This window comes from Protopterus annectens, chromosome 2.part0 (genome assembly GCF_019279795.1).
Source record: "Protopterus annectens isolate FY-2018-M chromosome 2.part0, PAN1.0, whole genome shotgun sequence".
Classification (NCBI taxonomy): Eukaryota; Metazoa; Chordata; order Ceratodontiformes; family Protopteridae; genus Protopterus; species Protopterus annectens.
Genome location: NC_056728.1, coordinates 1,271,346,356 through 1,271,363,962, shown reverse-complemented (window position 1 = coordinate 1,271,363,962; position 17,607 = coordinate 1,271,346,356). Strand labels below are relative to the sequence as shown.

General features: G+C 41.4%; 1 protein-coding gene across 1 annotated transcript in view; it reads left to right on the top strand.

Moving 5' to 3' along the window:
* Positions 1-8,574, top strand: part of CAAP1 (caspase activity and apoptosis inhibitor 1) — a 798,772-nt gene extending 790,198 nt beyond the window's left edge. The window contains exon 7 of the mRNA XM_044061442.1: positions 7,166-8,574. Coding sequence (XP_043917377.1) covers positions 7,166-7,201 — 36 coding nt within the window. The 3' untranslated portion in view covers positions 7,202-8,574. The remainder of the gene's footprint in view (positions 1-7,165) is intronic.
* Positions 8,575-17,607: the final 9,033 nt, after the last annotated feature.

The following is a 17,607-nucleotide window of genomic DNA, read 5'->3' as shown; positions in this document are numbered from 1 at the left end:
CTGGATGAAGATGGCAAAGGAAACAAGGAATTGGGAACACATAATTAGAGAAGGAAAGTTAATAGAATGGAAGATGCCAATAAGACATTTGGATTGCAAGCTAGTGATTGCTTTTCCCTATCAGGAATTGATATCATAGGACAGACAAAGGGAAAGTGATAAGGGAATCCTAATGAAATACCTGCACTGGTTGAATTTTCTAGTTGAATCTATAACAGAAGCAGTTGTTGAAGAGGGATAATTAGTGTGACATAAAATATTGCACAATATCCATAGGAATCAGTCAAAATAGGCTGGAAAATATTGGGAAGAGACATGAGATATGAAATTCACTAAGAAATAATTGGAGGGCATAAGTATGGCTCCCATAAATGCAACAAAATGTAGATTTTAGGTTTTTGCCTGGAAATTTTGCATGGGTACTTTTATACCCCAAGCTGACTCCAAAGAATTTTTCCTCAGGTAAATGACAAATTGTAGACATAATGAGGAAGACAGAGGTATCTTATGGAAGTATAATGAGTTGGCAAATTTTAAAAATTCCCCTGCAGAGCATCTGTCAGGAATACTGGGTGAGCAAATGAGTTTAACTAAGGAAATTATTTTTCTGAGCTGGGATGTAGGATCTGAATTGCCTGTATGTAATTTCAGAGAGCTCCATCATGTCCCTCTTGATGTACTCCAAGGAGATGCATCTCATGTCATTCAATCCAACATGCACAATGATCAGGTCATATGTGTCCCTGGGGTGAAGGAACTTGAGGGCTCTAGCGAAGTTGCGTATTCTGTCACCTGAGAGGCAAGCAACCTTTGCCCCTCTTTGCCCAACCTGGCGAGTGGAGCATCTCTATCTAACTATGGAGTCACCTATAACTAGCCATTCTCCATATGTTTTGCTGACTTAAAGGCTTCTCCATGTTAGTTATGTGACGCCTGTTAGTTTCTGTTTCTGTAGCATCAGAGTGGGGTGTACATTGGAAACAAATTGTTAATACTTGGTCACATGCAGATGGTAAATTTCTGAGTTTAAGCTGATACCTTGTTTTTAAAGTCCTTAGAAGGCTGTTGTAAAGATTTTTAATGCCATCAACATAAGATAGCTTAGAGTTTGTAATATGTGAATGTTGCATAGGTGTAAGTGGGGGTAAGTCAGTGTTCAGCTCAGTGCATGTGGTTGTCTGAGAGAAGGATGCCTCCAGATGAGTTAAGTATTTATACCTCTCACAGAGTCCTTTGGGTTTAGCAGGAGTTCCTTATCTGTGAGCAAAAGGCAGTTCATACACTGCCTCTAGATTCCATATGCTATAAGGCTGGCAGTGGGGGGGGGGGGGTGATTATGTGTTGACTCCCCATGATAATTACTGAGGATAGATTTAAAGTAAGTGAGGATCTAAAGTGGAGCTGGGAAAGTATTAGAGCTATGGATGTTAGCTGGAGTGGATTTATGTTCAGTGTAAGCCCGCACTGCTACCAACGCTCAAGCTGGGCAGATCAGCACAGCTAAGATGAATCTCCTGCAACTCAGCTGAAGTGGTTTAGACAAAGTGGAACTGTATACATAACTTACCAATATTATAAGAAGATACTCCTTCTGTAATATAAGAAGAGAGAAAATTTTATTTGCCTTTGTGTGATGCAAGAAGAGAGAGAGTTTTTTTTTACACTTGCTACCTGCTATATTACCATGGGGCTTAATTAATTGCCGCTCTACATAGTAAATACTACAGAAGAATGCAAAAAAGCAATGAAAACTAGGTGAAATCTAAAGTCCAAGTGCTCTAAACCACACAGGACCTGCAGTAATTTCTCTGACTGTCAGATCAAATCACAAGTGATTCTAAGAAGGTTTTCACCCCTGGCCAAGCAGATTCATTCAAGGCAGTGATTTAAATGGAGTAACAGTATATTAAACAAAACAGAACATCTCAGAATGGGTAAGGTGCCGCCATCAGTTTCAACTAATGAAATATTAGTTGAAAATAGCTACAATTATTTAAAAATGAACAAATATTTGGAAAAACAGCTCAGAATGCCTAAAGCAGTATAAAGTAGTAACAAGCAATCCAGAAATAGCTAAAAATGACTAATAGCCAGGCAGCTTAAGTGCAGAGAAAAAGAAAAGTTCATTCCTGTTTTTTTTCTGTCTTTTCTGATGCAGCAGAACTAGTGAAATAGTGAGAGGCACTTGACTCACTCTGAGCTGGGCCCCAAGTGGTAAATACAGCAGAAGGAAACAAAAGAACCAATGGAAACTAGGTGAAATCTGAAGCCCAAATGCTCTGAACGACACAAAACCTACAGTAGTTTTTCTAACTCATTTAGATCAAATCACATCTGATTTTAAGATGGCTTCCACCCCTTGCTAATCAGATTCACTCAGGGCATTGATTTAAATGAAAAAAAGAGAAGTATTTAAACAGAACTGTTCTGAATGACTAAAGTGCAGCAAGCAGTAGATAAGACAGTATTAGCTGAAAACATCTAAAATGATATAAAGTTCAGGCAATACCAAAAACTGCTGAAAACACCTAACACTGTATAAAATCGTAACTGGCAATGCAAAAGAGCTCATAATGACTGTTATGTGCAGCAGCTGGTTATGTCTGGATCGCTGTGCTAGTAATGGTAAGTTTCGTAGCCATATCAGGGAAGCCTGGAGTCACGGTGATCCCGAATCTCCCTCTTCCCCAACATTTTTCCTTATGATGGGTATCTTTACCTCAAAGTTGGTGTACATTTCATATATGTGCACTGAGGACACAAGTAGAACCTGTAAGTGACTTTCTAGAAGAAGTTGTTTTTCACGTCCTAAGAAGCAATGTGCTCTGCCTGTGCCACTTCAATAGTGTTTGTAATGGTTGATGTTTGTGACCCGTCCTTTGTAGTGTTGTGGTACTACTGTGTCATTGGACAATGCCATTTTCAAGTCTTCATCATTTTAAGTCAAAGGTGCTCTGATGACATTAGTCTTAACTTGTCTTATTGTGCTGGACCCTCCAGAAATTGAACATGTGAAAGCAGGAATATGAGCATGAGAACACGGTCTGCTCACACAAATATACATAACCTTCTGTGACATGCATAATACTGCACATTAAAGTACAACTGTAACATTCTTTGACAGGCATAACTTGTCATGCAGTTTGAGCAGTTGCAGGCCAGAGCTGCCTGGAAGCTCAGATATGTAGGTGGGTCATGGTCATTCCTGACCTTCATATGCAGTAGAGTGTACTATACTGTTCTGGACATTACTAACATAGTGTCTCCCCAACTCACAAAGGAGTATTTGGTGCCACCTCATCTCCCATATCTAAGCCATTCTCAGTTATGAGGGGTTACTTCCCTGTTCTTTAAGTAAGAGCAAAAACTCATCAGCTTCAATCAGCTGCTTCATTTGTAGTGGTCCATTCCCTGTGATGGACCTGTCACAATGGCCTGTGCCTTTTCCTTTGCATGGAATGTCATGGAGGTGACACTTCATTGAACCTGTTGCAGACACCTGCTATGGCCACCCACAGAATCTGCATTCTACACCAGTCCCCATCAGATCTCGTCTCAGTACTGCTTTATATGATGCATATTTGCCCAGAAAGTGCTTGCTTTGTGAGTGGATGGCCTGCAAATAACACTTTGTTCTCCTCAGTTGTGAGCTTTTCCAGGTATTGACCCCCCACCTTGTTTGCCTATGCTAGTATATGCACACTTGTGGGTGAAACATTACAGTCAGTGGGTGTGCATTGTATGTTGTGGGGTTACCTATGGCCACAGCCTGCCATGGACCTATTTATCTGCTGCAGTTACTGCTATGCTCAGGCTCTACTCATTTCTGTTTTGTAGCCATGGCACCGTGGCAACAGTCTTCAGTTTTATTTACATTTTTTTTTCTTAAACAAGAAACACCTTTATTAAATTTATCATGTATGACAGGCAAGTGTACATTTATATAAATGAAAATAAACCATCCCAACATAATTTCAGTTGCAAACATTATACATTACAAACCATGCTGACACAACTGTAGCTGCAAATGTTATACATTACTTATATGTCCAGTCATTGTCAGTCAAATATTACATAGCTCATTCAAATTCTGCCTTCTTTTAAACTTCATTCCTCCTCTGCATGTGTTTTTACAAGAAACATGTTTATTAAATTATAAAGTGTGACTCAGACAATCTTACATTTTATATAAATGAAAATAAATCATAGTGGCACAGTCTCAGTTGCAAACATTATACTTTACAAACTGTGCCAACACAATTGTAGCTGCAAGCAATATACCTCACTTTTAATATATCCATTCATTGTCAGTTTTATTTAACAGCTGCAGTGTCAGTACTATGAACAGCCTCCCCCAATTACTTATTGTAGGTAAGCCTTAAGATGTGGCTCTGGCACCCCAAACCTTCAGCTCTTGTAGCAGGTCCTTCACAGAGTTTCCATTCAACATGGTTTCCTCACCCCACACCCACCAACAGATAAGGCAGTGCCATACTAGAGTCATGGGTTCCCAGTGTCATATACATTACAGTGTCTGCTTCAGTGTGACTAGCAATCCACCACTGTGCTTGTTGCTCTTGCTGAGATATTTTAGCAGGTAGAACTCCTCCTTGACTTTGTAAAACTGCAAGTCTACAGAATCTTTACTGAAATTCCCTGATTCTGCAAGTGTACAGTAATTAGAGGTTTTGAGCAACACGGCATAGATGCTTTATATTGAGCTATCAAGGGCCATTTAGAGTAGCAGTTATACTAATGAAACTATTCAGCACCACCATTCCTGAATTGCTGCCACAGTGCATTGCACTACCTAAACATGCTGCTAGTAGCTGTGCATGTCTTGGCAACCAAGAAGCATGTGAATAGCATGCTTGTGCATATGGCATATGTATGCCTGTAGCATAGTGATGCAGCACTATGGCCATTCTTAGTGCCAGAGCGCAAGGACAGGAACAGACAATAACTCCATAGTACAATACTATATGATGAGACACATAATCCAGAAATTTTCATTTCTGCATGCAAGGCTGTTGTGCTGCTACTCAAGCAGACATGAATAACTGTTCGCAGTCTATTTCAGGCATTGTGTAATGAATTTCTCCAATGTGGTGTTCCACAGAGAGCAAGATTGTTTGTCCTTCTTGCACACAACTTTGAGAAGTGCCTGCTGGAGCAATATGATGTCCCCTTGCCGAAAGTGGATGCCTGGCATATGTTTGCCAGGAGGATGATTGATGACACTGCATCACCCATTCTGGAATGCAGTGCTGGCACTGGTACAGTGATCTGAGGTGGCATCACCTTGACCTCCTTTGTCAGGGGGTGGCAGAGGTTAGGGAGAGAGAATGAGACGTGTACTGTAAGAATGTTTTTGTGTGCTATTTTCTTTCACTGTTTTACCTGTTCTACATGTATACATATGGGTGCACACTTTGTTTTGAAGTGGCAGAGTAGCAAGAGCTTAACAGTTGGATGTCACAGAAGGCAGTAACTACTGTGTATGTAGTGCAGGTCTGCTGTACAACTGTGACTGTACTGATAACGTATTATTTTTTACCACTGTGTCACCCTCTTCCAGGTTTAGTTGTGGAATAGAAAGATGTGGCAGCCAGGCTTAGCATAGTCTACACCTGACAATGCCTCTGGTTTTGGCCCACCACTGACTGCCAGCCAGGGCATCCCATCACCTTGGCTAGAGGTGACCTGGAGAAGTCATTAGTTTCCTCCATGGTTTTGTCAGAAGGGGGTGAAGGTTCGTCTTATGGATGTGGTCTGGAAGGCTGTATGCTCTGGTCTCCCAGTGTCAGTTACAGAGATTGGTTGCTTCTGAGTTGGAGGGGCAACTCAGTGCTTGCATTGGTATCACAAAGCACCTTGTGGCACTGTTTCTGAAGTTATTCAACTGGTAGGGACCCACTGACTAACTCAGCAACTGACATATAACATTGACCAGCCCGGTAAGTGATGGTGTTTTTTTTGCCCTCTAGGATGGCCTGGCATCTAACCATGCCATCCTACCTTGTCCCAGTCTCAGTTTTTCCTCCGTTATATTTCATTTTCCATTCCTTGTTCATTTTTCAGCCCTACCTATCACTACTTGCCCACACTCCTTCAATGTCGCCCCAGTCTTTTCAGTTTTTACCACCTGTCTGAGTTTGTATTGATGTTAACCCATCTACTCCTGCTGTTTGTTCTTCCTGTATCTTATCCATAGCCTTCCCTCATTGTCTTCCTCTTGTGTCCTTATTTTCTGTATAACACAAAAGGGGTACTTTACCTGGGGAGGTTACCTTTCCTTCTTCCCTTGTGTTTCATACCTTTATGGTTACCCTTGTGGGCTTCCCTTTGTTTGCTCTTCTTTCCTAGTTTCCATTTACCTCTTTCCTCCCCATTTATATCATAAGCAGGGTTTATACACTGCTTTGCACATCCGTGGTAGTTTATTAGTGGCTGCTTTGCTGCTATTGTTGCACTGGATTGGTGTGGGATACAGATAGGCAGTGGTACATTGCAGACAAGTACATATTGACTCAGATACAGTATCCTGCCTTTGTAAGTTTTTTCATGTCAGTCCATGCCGTACTGTAGCATTACTTCAGCAATAGAGCAGTCTTGTATTGCATCTCCTGTTAGGACTGCAGTTCTCTTTAATTGTTTGGTCCTTTGCTAAGGCTACTTGCACTGTACAGTACCTAATGTACATTTAATTAGCTATCCAGCTCTTCACATAACAACCCTCTCAAATACTAGCATTTCACAGGCACGTAGTCCTTGTCTATCAGTTTTAGTCATAGACTTCATTTGCTATGACAGTGTCACAAGTTTTCTTCAGAAAAGCTGTCTGAATACATGTATTGTGTTGTCATTTGAGTTACCTAGCCTGCAGAATATTTTTCCTTGTAACATTTTCTAAAAGCTAGAACTGCAGCCTTCAGCATCAGACTTCGTAACTAAGTTTTTAGTTAATTACAGTAGTAGCAGTTGTGTTTTAATTAGCTAAGCTATGGAATACAGACATTTTCTTTTTTTTTTCTGCAGATTAATGTGCCAGACAACTTTGTTTTTTGAACTTTTGTTTTGTTTAGAGAGCCTGAGAGTAAAATTAGAGTGAAAACATTAAAAACAGTATAATCTTGTACCTTACCACTTGTTTTTTATTCTTCAGGATGTATGTGCAAGTGACATTGCTCCAAACAAATGAGAGAGAAAGAGAAAAGAAGTCACCAGTTATGAATATCAACTGTCTTCTTCTAATCACAGAACTTGATGCTGCAGCTACCTCAGAGAAAGGTCCTCAGAAAATAGATTGGTCTATTTATAACAAGTTTTTTTGAAGCTTGGAAATTTCCATCAAAGGACTTAGCGTGTCATTAATGTACTAGTGGTATTAAGCTGGAGAGGTTGACTAAAATGCTTAAAGTGATTTTGTCAGTGTTGCAGTCTGACAGTTCTACACTGCATCATTTTGTTATAAGTTCCATAACATTCAGGCAGTTCTTTTCTTCCCTTACATTTATTTGTTCCTAGCTTTATTTACTTAGTGGTTTTGTACTGAATTTTGTATTGATTTTTGTTAGCACCTCAGAGAAAGGGGATATTTCTAATTTTTTCAATATTTAAAATGTTCCATATCATCAGAATTAGTCACATTTAACTTCGCCAAAACAAAAAAAAAACTGCTTAATCTGCTATATTTGGTGAAGAAAGCAAACAAATAATCACTAGCTTTGCTATAGTTAATGCAATGGCTAGTATTACTGCATTATATTTTTTGATTTGTTAGCATTGTCACCTCACAACAAGAAGTTCCCCGGTCCCATTCTCAGCTGGGGTGCCTTCTGTGCGAAGTATGCATGTCCTCCCTGTGTTCACGTGGGTTTCGTCTGGGCGGTCCAGTTTCCGCACACATTTCAAAGACATGCAGTAGGTGGATTGGACACTCTAAATTGGCCCTAGGTGTGTGTGTGTGCGCGCAAATGTGTGGTACGGATGAGCTGACATGGCAGGGCTAGTCACCCAGTAGTGTAAGCCTTGGCTGTAGATGATTGTTACTGTTGAAGTGACACCCCAGCGCCATGTGCAAAAATGGGAAAAAGGGGTTGAGGTTGGATGGATGGATTTTTAGATTCTCTGATTCTCTTCCCAGCTGGGGTGCCTTCTTTATGAGGTCTGCATGGGTTTCCATTTTTCTTACACATCCCAAAGACACATCTGAAAATGAACTGGCAGTGCTCAAAATTGCCCTTAGGTGTCTGTTATGCAATGTACTGTTGCCTCATTTAGGATTTCTCCCTTTGACACACAGGATAGAGAAGGCATCAGAAGATGAATGAATGAGTTGTGTACTTTGCCTGTTATTCTCCCCTTGGTAAGGTTCAGTAATTCTGTTCACAAACCTAGTTTTAATGATTTGTAAATCTTAAGTGTTGTAGTTATGGGGTATTAAATGCTTATATGTCCGTAGATGAGGACTAGGCTATCTGCCCTTGCATGCTATTTTAAGCCTAGCTAGTTTTTTGGTGCTCGAATTAACCTATCCCATTTGGTTATAGAGTGACCTTACCCACCCCATGGTCAATAATTATGTATTACCCCTAATGAGAATAACTGAGATCATACCACAGATAATTTCAGGTGATCCATGCATGGGATAAAGCATTTAGGAGCTGTCACTGCCCATTAGTAGTACATGGGGTAGTCCTGAGGTAATTTTTTTGTTTCCCATCCACAAACCCAAGGTGCATTTGAATATGGAGAGTGATGAGCTTTGTTTTACATGAATGGGGAGTCTGTTCCAGAGCAATGATTTCCTCTGTGAGATATGCCTATTCCTTTAAACCATTCTATGATGTGGCAGAACAGGTTTAGAACACTGGACAGACCATTTCCGATGCCATTTTACTTACTGATGTGCACTAAATTCATCAGTATTTTGTCAGAAGATGCCTTTTATGCTAGACACAGGTAACCTTTCAACAGCCTGTAGAATACTAAGTATCCTGAGTGGGTTTTGAGTTAATCCATGTAAGATGTATTGTTTAGGCCTTGTATCCATTTAGTAAGATATCTGTGTTGCGTTCCAGTTGTTGCATGTGTTTGGGCAGGTACATGCCAAAGGGGGCATTATGCATAATAATTAGCCCATAGAGGGCTGAGTAAAGGGAGACAATGGCATCCCTAGATTAAGACACAGTCTCTTTGTTTATAAGCTGTGCATTATAGAAGGACTTTATTATGATAATGGACATGTGCTGGTCAAAAGTTAGATCCCTGTCTACATAAGTTCCCAAATCCCAAACAACTGGTTCAACTTTTAGAGGTAAAGTGTCAATGTGGAAGTCCACCAGGTTTAGTAAGCATGACCTGCCCTTGATAAATCCAGACTGAGATGGGGTCCAGTGTTTGGTGGTTCCCTTTGTCCTTATTGATTAGTTTCATGATGTCTTTCCATAGCTTTGCATATGAGTCTGATCAGACTTATGGGTCTTTAATTGCTTGGGTCTGTGGAAGGTCCTGTCTTAGAAGAGGAATGACTGTAGTTGTTCTCCATTCACTTGGTACAAAATTTAAGACTTTATGCACGAGCCATTACGCAACAAAGCTTCAATCTGGTACTTGGAGTACACTGCTACAAAAAACAGTAATAAAATATTACACTGTTTGTCTTCTTTTCTCAACGTATGTGAGGCTCATTGTTTGGTATAGGTGATAGTTTTTCTGGAAGGCCCATTAAAGTCAGTTAACATGTACTGTGAATGTTTATTTTTATGTTATTTTGTTGTGCATATAAGACACAGTAACAAAAGATATTCTCAGAAGTAGCCTCAAACATGAGGACATTGTGTATCGATATGTGCCCGGAGACGTATGCATGTGTGATGTTACCCAATGTATTGCAAGGTCATGGAAGAGCTGTTTCTGATCATTTTTATTTCAGGAGGATATAATATAATTTAGATGTGAATATTTAATGAAGCATTGTACACTTTAATAAAAGTAATGATTTTTTTTTCTGAAACCATAAAAACTGGTATTTTCAGGATGGAGAAAGGGTGATATAAATGTAGTAGACATTAAACATTTTGAGTGTATAATGGAGGGGTTAGTAATAACTTGAATATGAGCATGTAATCCACTTATCTAACTAGGCAACGTCACACATAAGGATGGTAAGTATGGAGATTGTGAAATTGTACCACACCATACTGAGTTGCAGACACTGTGCTCAAGTTAAAAGACAACCTCATGAAATCAGGATCCTTCCCTGCAATTGACAAATGGACAGTTACTGAGTGGTGTTGGTGAACTTTGTATCCTTCAAAAAGAAAAATCAGTGGTATCCCGCAAGGTCTCAGAAAACACAGTATGAAACCTATACTGAGTCAAAAACAAACCAAGAAGAAACTTCACAGCATGGAGGGTGTGATGTTCAGTCCTTGAAATATGTTACCAACCTAGTTCACTAATAAAAATCGAACTTTAAAATACGTACTGCAAAATAATAAAATAGGTAGTCTACAGTTGTTAAAATTGAAATATCCTTTACTGAAACAGACAAGCAAGCGATCCTAGCTGAATATAATGGAAAGCATTTAAGACATTTGTTATTTATATATATAATCAAGTTATTTGGAGCAACTGTACTCAGTTTCATCCCACGTGCCTTCAATTTTGCGTTCCAATCCCCTATCCTTTACTGAAGTTCTTGGTCAGAATCTGCCTGCAATGCCACATTGTTTGCATACATAAAAATTTTTGTGCTGCCCCGTCTGATCTGTTTACTAATGTAGTCCATCACTAGTATGAACAGCTTTGGGCTAAGAGCTGAACCTTGATGCACAACGACTTACAGGTTCATAGGACGATACTAGGCTATTGGCCCGGAGGCCATTATAAGCCTAGCCAAGAATTTCTCCCATATTCCCACAAAGTCAGCACCTGTTTTCCCTGTCCAGCAGTGACACAGGTGGGTTCCCAGGGCTATATTTTCTGTTTCCCATCCAGTCATCCAGGTTCCTCTTAAAAAGTACTAGTGAGCTACTGTGCTTGACATGGAGAGGGAGTCTATTCCACAGATGGAGTTTTTGGGACACAAATCTATCCTGCCAACAAGTTGTATTAATGTCACATACCAGGTTGAGGTCTTGCATGCAGGTTGGGCAAGTGGGGTTTGACTTTTGGATATGCAGCAACTCCATCAAGGCTGAGTATGAGATGGCCTTATTTGCCAGACACAGGTCACCTCTGAGCAGTCTGTACGAGACTGAGTAGAGGGGACAGGGCTTTTAACCTATCTGTATAGGATAGGTGTTTGAGACCCTGGATTTTCTGGTCAGGAACCACTGTGGTCTCTCCAACTGCTGCATGATGTGCTTGGCAAGGTACAATGAGAAAGGGGGCATTGTACTCAATAATGGGTCTGATAAGGAAGGAGTACAGGGATGTTATAACCTCCTTGTTCCTGGATGAAATACCCATACTTATGAAATGGGCCATGTAGAAAGCCTTCTGTACAACGGAGGCAACGCGGTGGTCAAAAGTCAGGTTGCTATCAACCTGGGTGCCCAAGTCCCTCATGACTGATTGCATGCTTAGTACTTTGTTATTAATGTGATTATTAGTGGGGACGCCATTTTCCCCAAAGGGGGATAATTATGCTTTTCTTGGTATTCAGTTTGAGGCCATGTTTCTGGCACCAGTCATTAGTTTGGGTAAGGCCCTCTTGGAGGATGTTCACATCACTAGGGGAATTTATAACCGTGCCTAGCTTGCACTCATCTGCAAACTTGGTCAGCCACAGACCACTGATTTTGGCTTGCACCTCAGAAAAGTATATCCCAAACAGTAGAGGCCTCAAGACCGATCCTTTGGGTACACTGCTTGTTACGGGTCTACTACTAGAGGTGGCTTCCCTTATTTTGACTGAGTGGTTTCTATCAGTGAGCCAGTTAGCTACCCATCTGGTAGCATATGGGTTGATGCCTAGCTGGGAGAGTTTATCTATTATGCACGAGTGGGTATATGTCAAGGTAGGCAGTATGCACCGTCTTCCCCTCATCCATGGCTTTGGCAACTGTTTTGAAGAAGGCAACCAAGTTTAACCGGCATGATCTCCCTTTGACAAAACCAAACTGTGTGGGATCAAGCATTTGGAGTTTTTTCTTTATAAGGTCCATGATAATGCATTGCATGGCCTTGCAGAACAGGGTAGTTAGGCTGATGGGCCTATAATTGCCTGGATTGGTGGATACTCCACCTTTGTGTAGAGAGATGACAGTGGCTGTTCTCCATTCTGCTGGGATAAAGCCAGTGCACAGGCTTTGGTTGAATAGGGTGCCTAGTGGTACTGAGAGCTCTTGCCTGAGTTCATGTAAGACGCAGCCAGGGATGTTGTCAGGTCCCATGGAGGCTGTATTTTTTGCCTTTGAGGCTGCATTAATGACCTGCTCCCTGGTGATGAGGGGAGGGGGACAGGAACTGGCGATGTCCTGGTTTACTGATAGGGTGGACTGGGATGTGTGAAGTTTTCAATGAACTTGTCTGTCAGTAGGTTGGCTGTATCTATGGCATTTGTGTATGTGGTATTTTTAACCACAAATTCAGTGCAGATTTGGGAGTTACCTTTGAGATTGCAGACATATGCGAAGAAGGCCTTGTGATTGTCCTTAGTGGATGTGGTCAATTTGGACTTGAAGTTAGCCTTAGAAGATTTCACCAGTGACATCATTTGCTCTGGGAGCCTCTTTGTGAGACCCAAAACTGTTCTTACCTGAGTCCTTGGGACCTTGTACATAGTCTGCACTAATTCTGTCAATGTTTCTGGGACTTTGAACCACATAAGGACTGCCCAAATCAGCTTTCTTGGGATCTTGTCATATGCCTTCTCCAAGTCTAAGGATGCCTAGTTGGAACTTTCTTCATTTCTAACTTCTCAGTTGTCCGTCTCATTGCAAACATTGGGTCAATTGTGCTGCATCATGATCTGAATCTGAACTGCTCAGCTCCCATCTTACTTTCTATTATTATGCATATATATTTATCGGTCACCCTCTCGAGAACTTTCTTGCAGAATGCTAGGAGTTTAATACCTCCATATTGCCCACGTTTATGACTGCCCCCTTTGTTCTTGTAGAGTGACATTAGTATTTTTATTATGAAGTTGTCTGGGATATGCCTTACTCTCCATATTGCTGTGAGTATACTCATGAGGCATTTCTCCCCTGTCTCACCCAACAACTTGATCATATTTGCTCTCCCCCTCTGAGGTCACCCTTTCTTCAGCCTAGTCTGATACCAGACCAACGTCATTTGGGTCTGAGAATAATAAGCAGGCTATGATTTCCAACACCAGGAGTCTAATGGCTGAGAATGAGGGTAATATTCCCATGTTAATAGTTTGGGAGGAATTATCTGGGAACTGGATCGAGGTCACAGCCACCTGCTCCCAACCAGAGACCTTGTCCGCATGCAAGCCAACAATACTTGAACCTAAAAGGCAGGTAGATTTGGCCCAGACAGTGCTGCCTGGGTCCCCTGACTCCTCAACCCTAGTCTGTCCACAGGACCTAATCAGGCTGCTGCAAGACTTCATGGACTTCTTAAAGTCTAAACAGCACACCCTTGAAAAAGAACATATACCAGGAACCTCTTTTGGGAAAAGAAAAGGAGGCTTTTCCCCAAGGGAGACTGAGAATCCTAAGAGTCAGAGGATGAAGAGAAACTTGCCTATGTATTTCATCTTCCTCTTCAACAGTTTGTAGACTCTGACTCGGAAGACACCATGTACTCGGATCCTTCGCCTGAGGACTCTCATCTTTTGGGAGATGCCCTTCAGAGGATGAAGAAATCCTTTGTGAGTCTAGGGAATTGTCCCATGTCCAGTCTAACTATAGAAAGCTGTTAAGCCTCCCTGTCCATAGACCCTAACTATACTGCCAATCCACAACATCTTGGATGACGTGTTTGTAGACATATCCTTAAAACCTGATTCATTTCCCCTTGGCCCAAGAAGCCTGATCAGTTTTTTGGGTATTTGCTTCCCACAGGCATATATCTGTTATAAGCAAGTGGTGGATGCAGCTGAAGTGTCTATAGAATCCTCCAAGGGATCATCTGTGCATGTATCCAAAAATCCTTTGCCGTAGGATGGGGAGTGTAGATTCACAGACCAATTTGGCAAGAAGATGTACACTTCATTCACCCTGGCCATGAGAGCTCTGAACTGCCAGTTCTGTTTGCTCAAATACCTTGAATCAGAGCAGGAACGAATTAAAGATAAGGCAGAGGGGGATATAAGAGAAGACCCTCCAAATGAACATTGAAGAATTCTGCAGTGTCGGCCTCCAGGTGTCCAGACACTCACTAAAATGTAGCTGTGATGCACCGGATGCATCATGCAAAGCAGCTGCCACAGTGGTCATGATGAGGAGACATGCCAGGATGAGGTGGTGTCATCATGATGAGGAGACATGCCAAGATGAGGTCTCAACTGATCAGACCATGTAAAACAGAACTTGATTCAACACTAGACAAGGAGTATCTGTTTTGTCTCCAAGCAGGGAAGGGATTTGAGATACTGAACAAAAAAGGGAAACTGATGAAGTCTATAAAATAATTCTACCTTTCCCCATACCTCTAGATACAATAGGTAGTGTTCCAGTAAGTCCTGGCCATTTCCACCTAAACAAGAAAAAAAGCAAAATCACCCAGGATAAAAGACCTAGAAAGTGGTAAACAGACCAGCATACAAGACTATGGGAGTCTAAAGACCTAGCCCCTCCCAGTGAGCAGCTGCGACTATGCTCAGCACCTCCCCTCCCTCCCCAAAACCTAACACTAACCCTTTACCTCCCGGCAAGAATGTCACTTTTGTCTTCAAATGTTAGTTCAGCTCACCCACAAAAAAATCGTAGTGCACATTATCAAGAAAGGCTAATCCTTTCAGTTTTAGAAAGTTCCACCTTTCTGGGCATTCCCATCACTTCAAAACAGCAATGGGAACTGCTTACACCCCTCTTAAAGGATTTGTTACATCAGGACTCCATCCAACCAGTTCCTCCAGGAGAGGCAGACACAGGATTCTAATATTACTTCCTAGTGACCAGAAAAGAAGTTACCTGTAAACCCATTCTAAACCTTTCAACACTCACCAAATTTCTGGTAGCATCAAAAGTCAAAATGATGACGCTTCAAAATTTTTCTAGTGGTCTGGATGGTGGCACTGGATTTAAAAGACAGTGACCTTTATGTCCGTATTCTGCTGAAAGATGGGCGATTCTTAACATTTTCAGGCTGGCAAATTCACAACTAATTTGTGTGCCTTACCATTTGGCTCATCTGCTGCAAATGTTTGCACAAGTCATTGCCTTTTGTAGAACCAAAAGGATCCATATGTATGTTGCCTCATCCAGGCTTCATCACCAGCAGAAAAACTGGCATGCAAATCACCATGGATTGCTTTCAGAAGGTGGGTATTATCCTCAATATCCAGAAGTCAGAACTCGCACCCAGAACCAGGATTACTTTCCTGGGGCTGGACCATGATCATCCACTAGAGAGCCTTTATGCCGGATGCCAATGTTGTGTTCCTCTTGCAATACCTCATGAAACTACATATCATGCAGACCGTAACTGCAAGGTAATTTCTGAGGATTTTAGTATACATGGCTTCTTGCATTCTAATGGTCCCATTAGCAGAATTATGCATGAAGCTACAGTGGTTCCTAAAAAAAAAAATAAAAAAAAAATGTTGCTGGTCCCAACACCAGCACTCCATAGAAACAGCAACTCCCCCCCCTACCTTGCCTGATAAAAGAAATACTGTGGTGAGAAGAGAGTGTCGGAGTGGATCCAAGAGGCCTCTCTCACCTTCCAGAGACAGTCCAGACTCTAATCACAAGCAGCTCAGACCTGGCCTGAGGAGTGCACCTTGGATAATTCAAGGGACATAGGTGGCACTGCTAAATGCCTGTTCCATCATTATTAAAGGGATGATGGAAGTTATTCTGGAATTACAAGAATATTCCAAGAAAGACTAGTTGTAGGAGAAATAAAGACACTAACAGACAACACTGCAGGAATGAGATATATGAACAAACAGGGAGCAACTCATTCCTTCCACCTATGCAGATAGCAATGGAACTATAGCTAGTGGCTCAATGTTTGGGATTCACTCATATAGCTTCATACTCAAGATAGACCTCTAGCAGACAGTGTGAGCCAATCTATCATAGACCACCAACAAATAGATGGTATAAAGTGAAGTTTACATAGACCTGACACAAGTATGAAATGTGCCAGAAAAGGACCTTTTTTCTTCCCCAGAAATTAAGCAGATCAGTAAGTTCTGTTTAGGGGTCCCCTCTTCTGCCCCTGGGGATGGGTGTGGAGAACAGGCAGTTTCTTCATCAACTAAACAGACTTTTTTTCTGTAATCCTTTCCTGCAATAGACTCTTATCTCCATGGTATTGTAGAAAGAGAGGGCAGACTGAATTAAGGGTAGATTTGATGGCTGCTTACTAGTCCATGCAGCACTGGTTTCTCCCTTCTTCTGACACTCCATGAAAGGAGAATCATAACAGTCCTTCTCACGGACCTCCTAACCCAGAACAAGGGGTCTGTCATTCATCCCAACCTGAAAACATTCAAACTGACAGCTTGGATGAGTACTTACTGATTCTGTCCAATCTTTTTCAGATGACATGCTAGCTGTACTAAAGGAAGATAGAAAATCAAATAACATAAAATCATATATGGCAAAATGAAAAAGGTTTTCTGTTTGGTACAAACCTTATTATAGTATACCCAAGCAGCATTAGATTAGGTACTAGAATATTTCTCACTTCTCTGCAAAGGAGGACTGTCTTATTCTAATGTACAATTGCATGTGTCAGCTCTATAGCCTTCTCATGTCCCCTCTGACATATGCTAACCCCAATATGAAACTTCTTAAAAAGGGGTTTTAAATCTTAGGCTACCCAAACATGAGCCTGCACCCTCCTGGGGCCTAAATTATGTTCTGGAAAAACTAACACTGGGATGTTTGTGCTAGCAGTCTCAGCACATCTCAGATTGCTTATTTGGAAAACAACCCTGCTGCTGGCACTCACCTCAGCCAGGTGCATCTCTGAACTACAAGCTCTGATATGCAAAGAGCCTTTTTCTCATTTTTTTACAGAGATGGTTACCTTGAGAGCTAACCCCTCCTTATAGGTTCATAGGAGTGTACTATGCTAACAGTCACAAAGGCCTTTTTAATCCTAGCCATGCAGCCCAAATCTCTGACAAGTTCTGGTATCCTTGATAAGTGTAAGCAGGTGCTTGGAAGATAAAACATTTATGTGGAGATGCCTGTGGATGAACCACTTACAGGTTGCCTGTGTCTATTACAGACATGGATGTCAAACCAGGGATAAATGTCTTGATGTTCTTCATCTCACATTGCTGCAGTCCTTACATATGGGTAGTCCGCTGTCCTCGGTCGGCCCTAATACCAAAGTATTAGGCTGATGTCGGTCAAGGCGCTTAAAACTGACATCAGGACGTCAGGGTACAAAAGCGCATGACCGACGTAATTTCCTCAGTCTTTTTTGCCGCATGGTCCGATG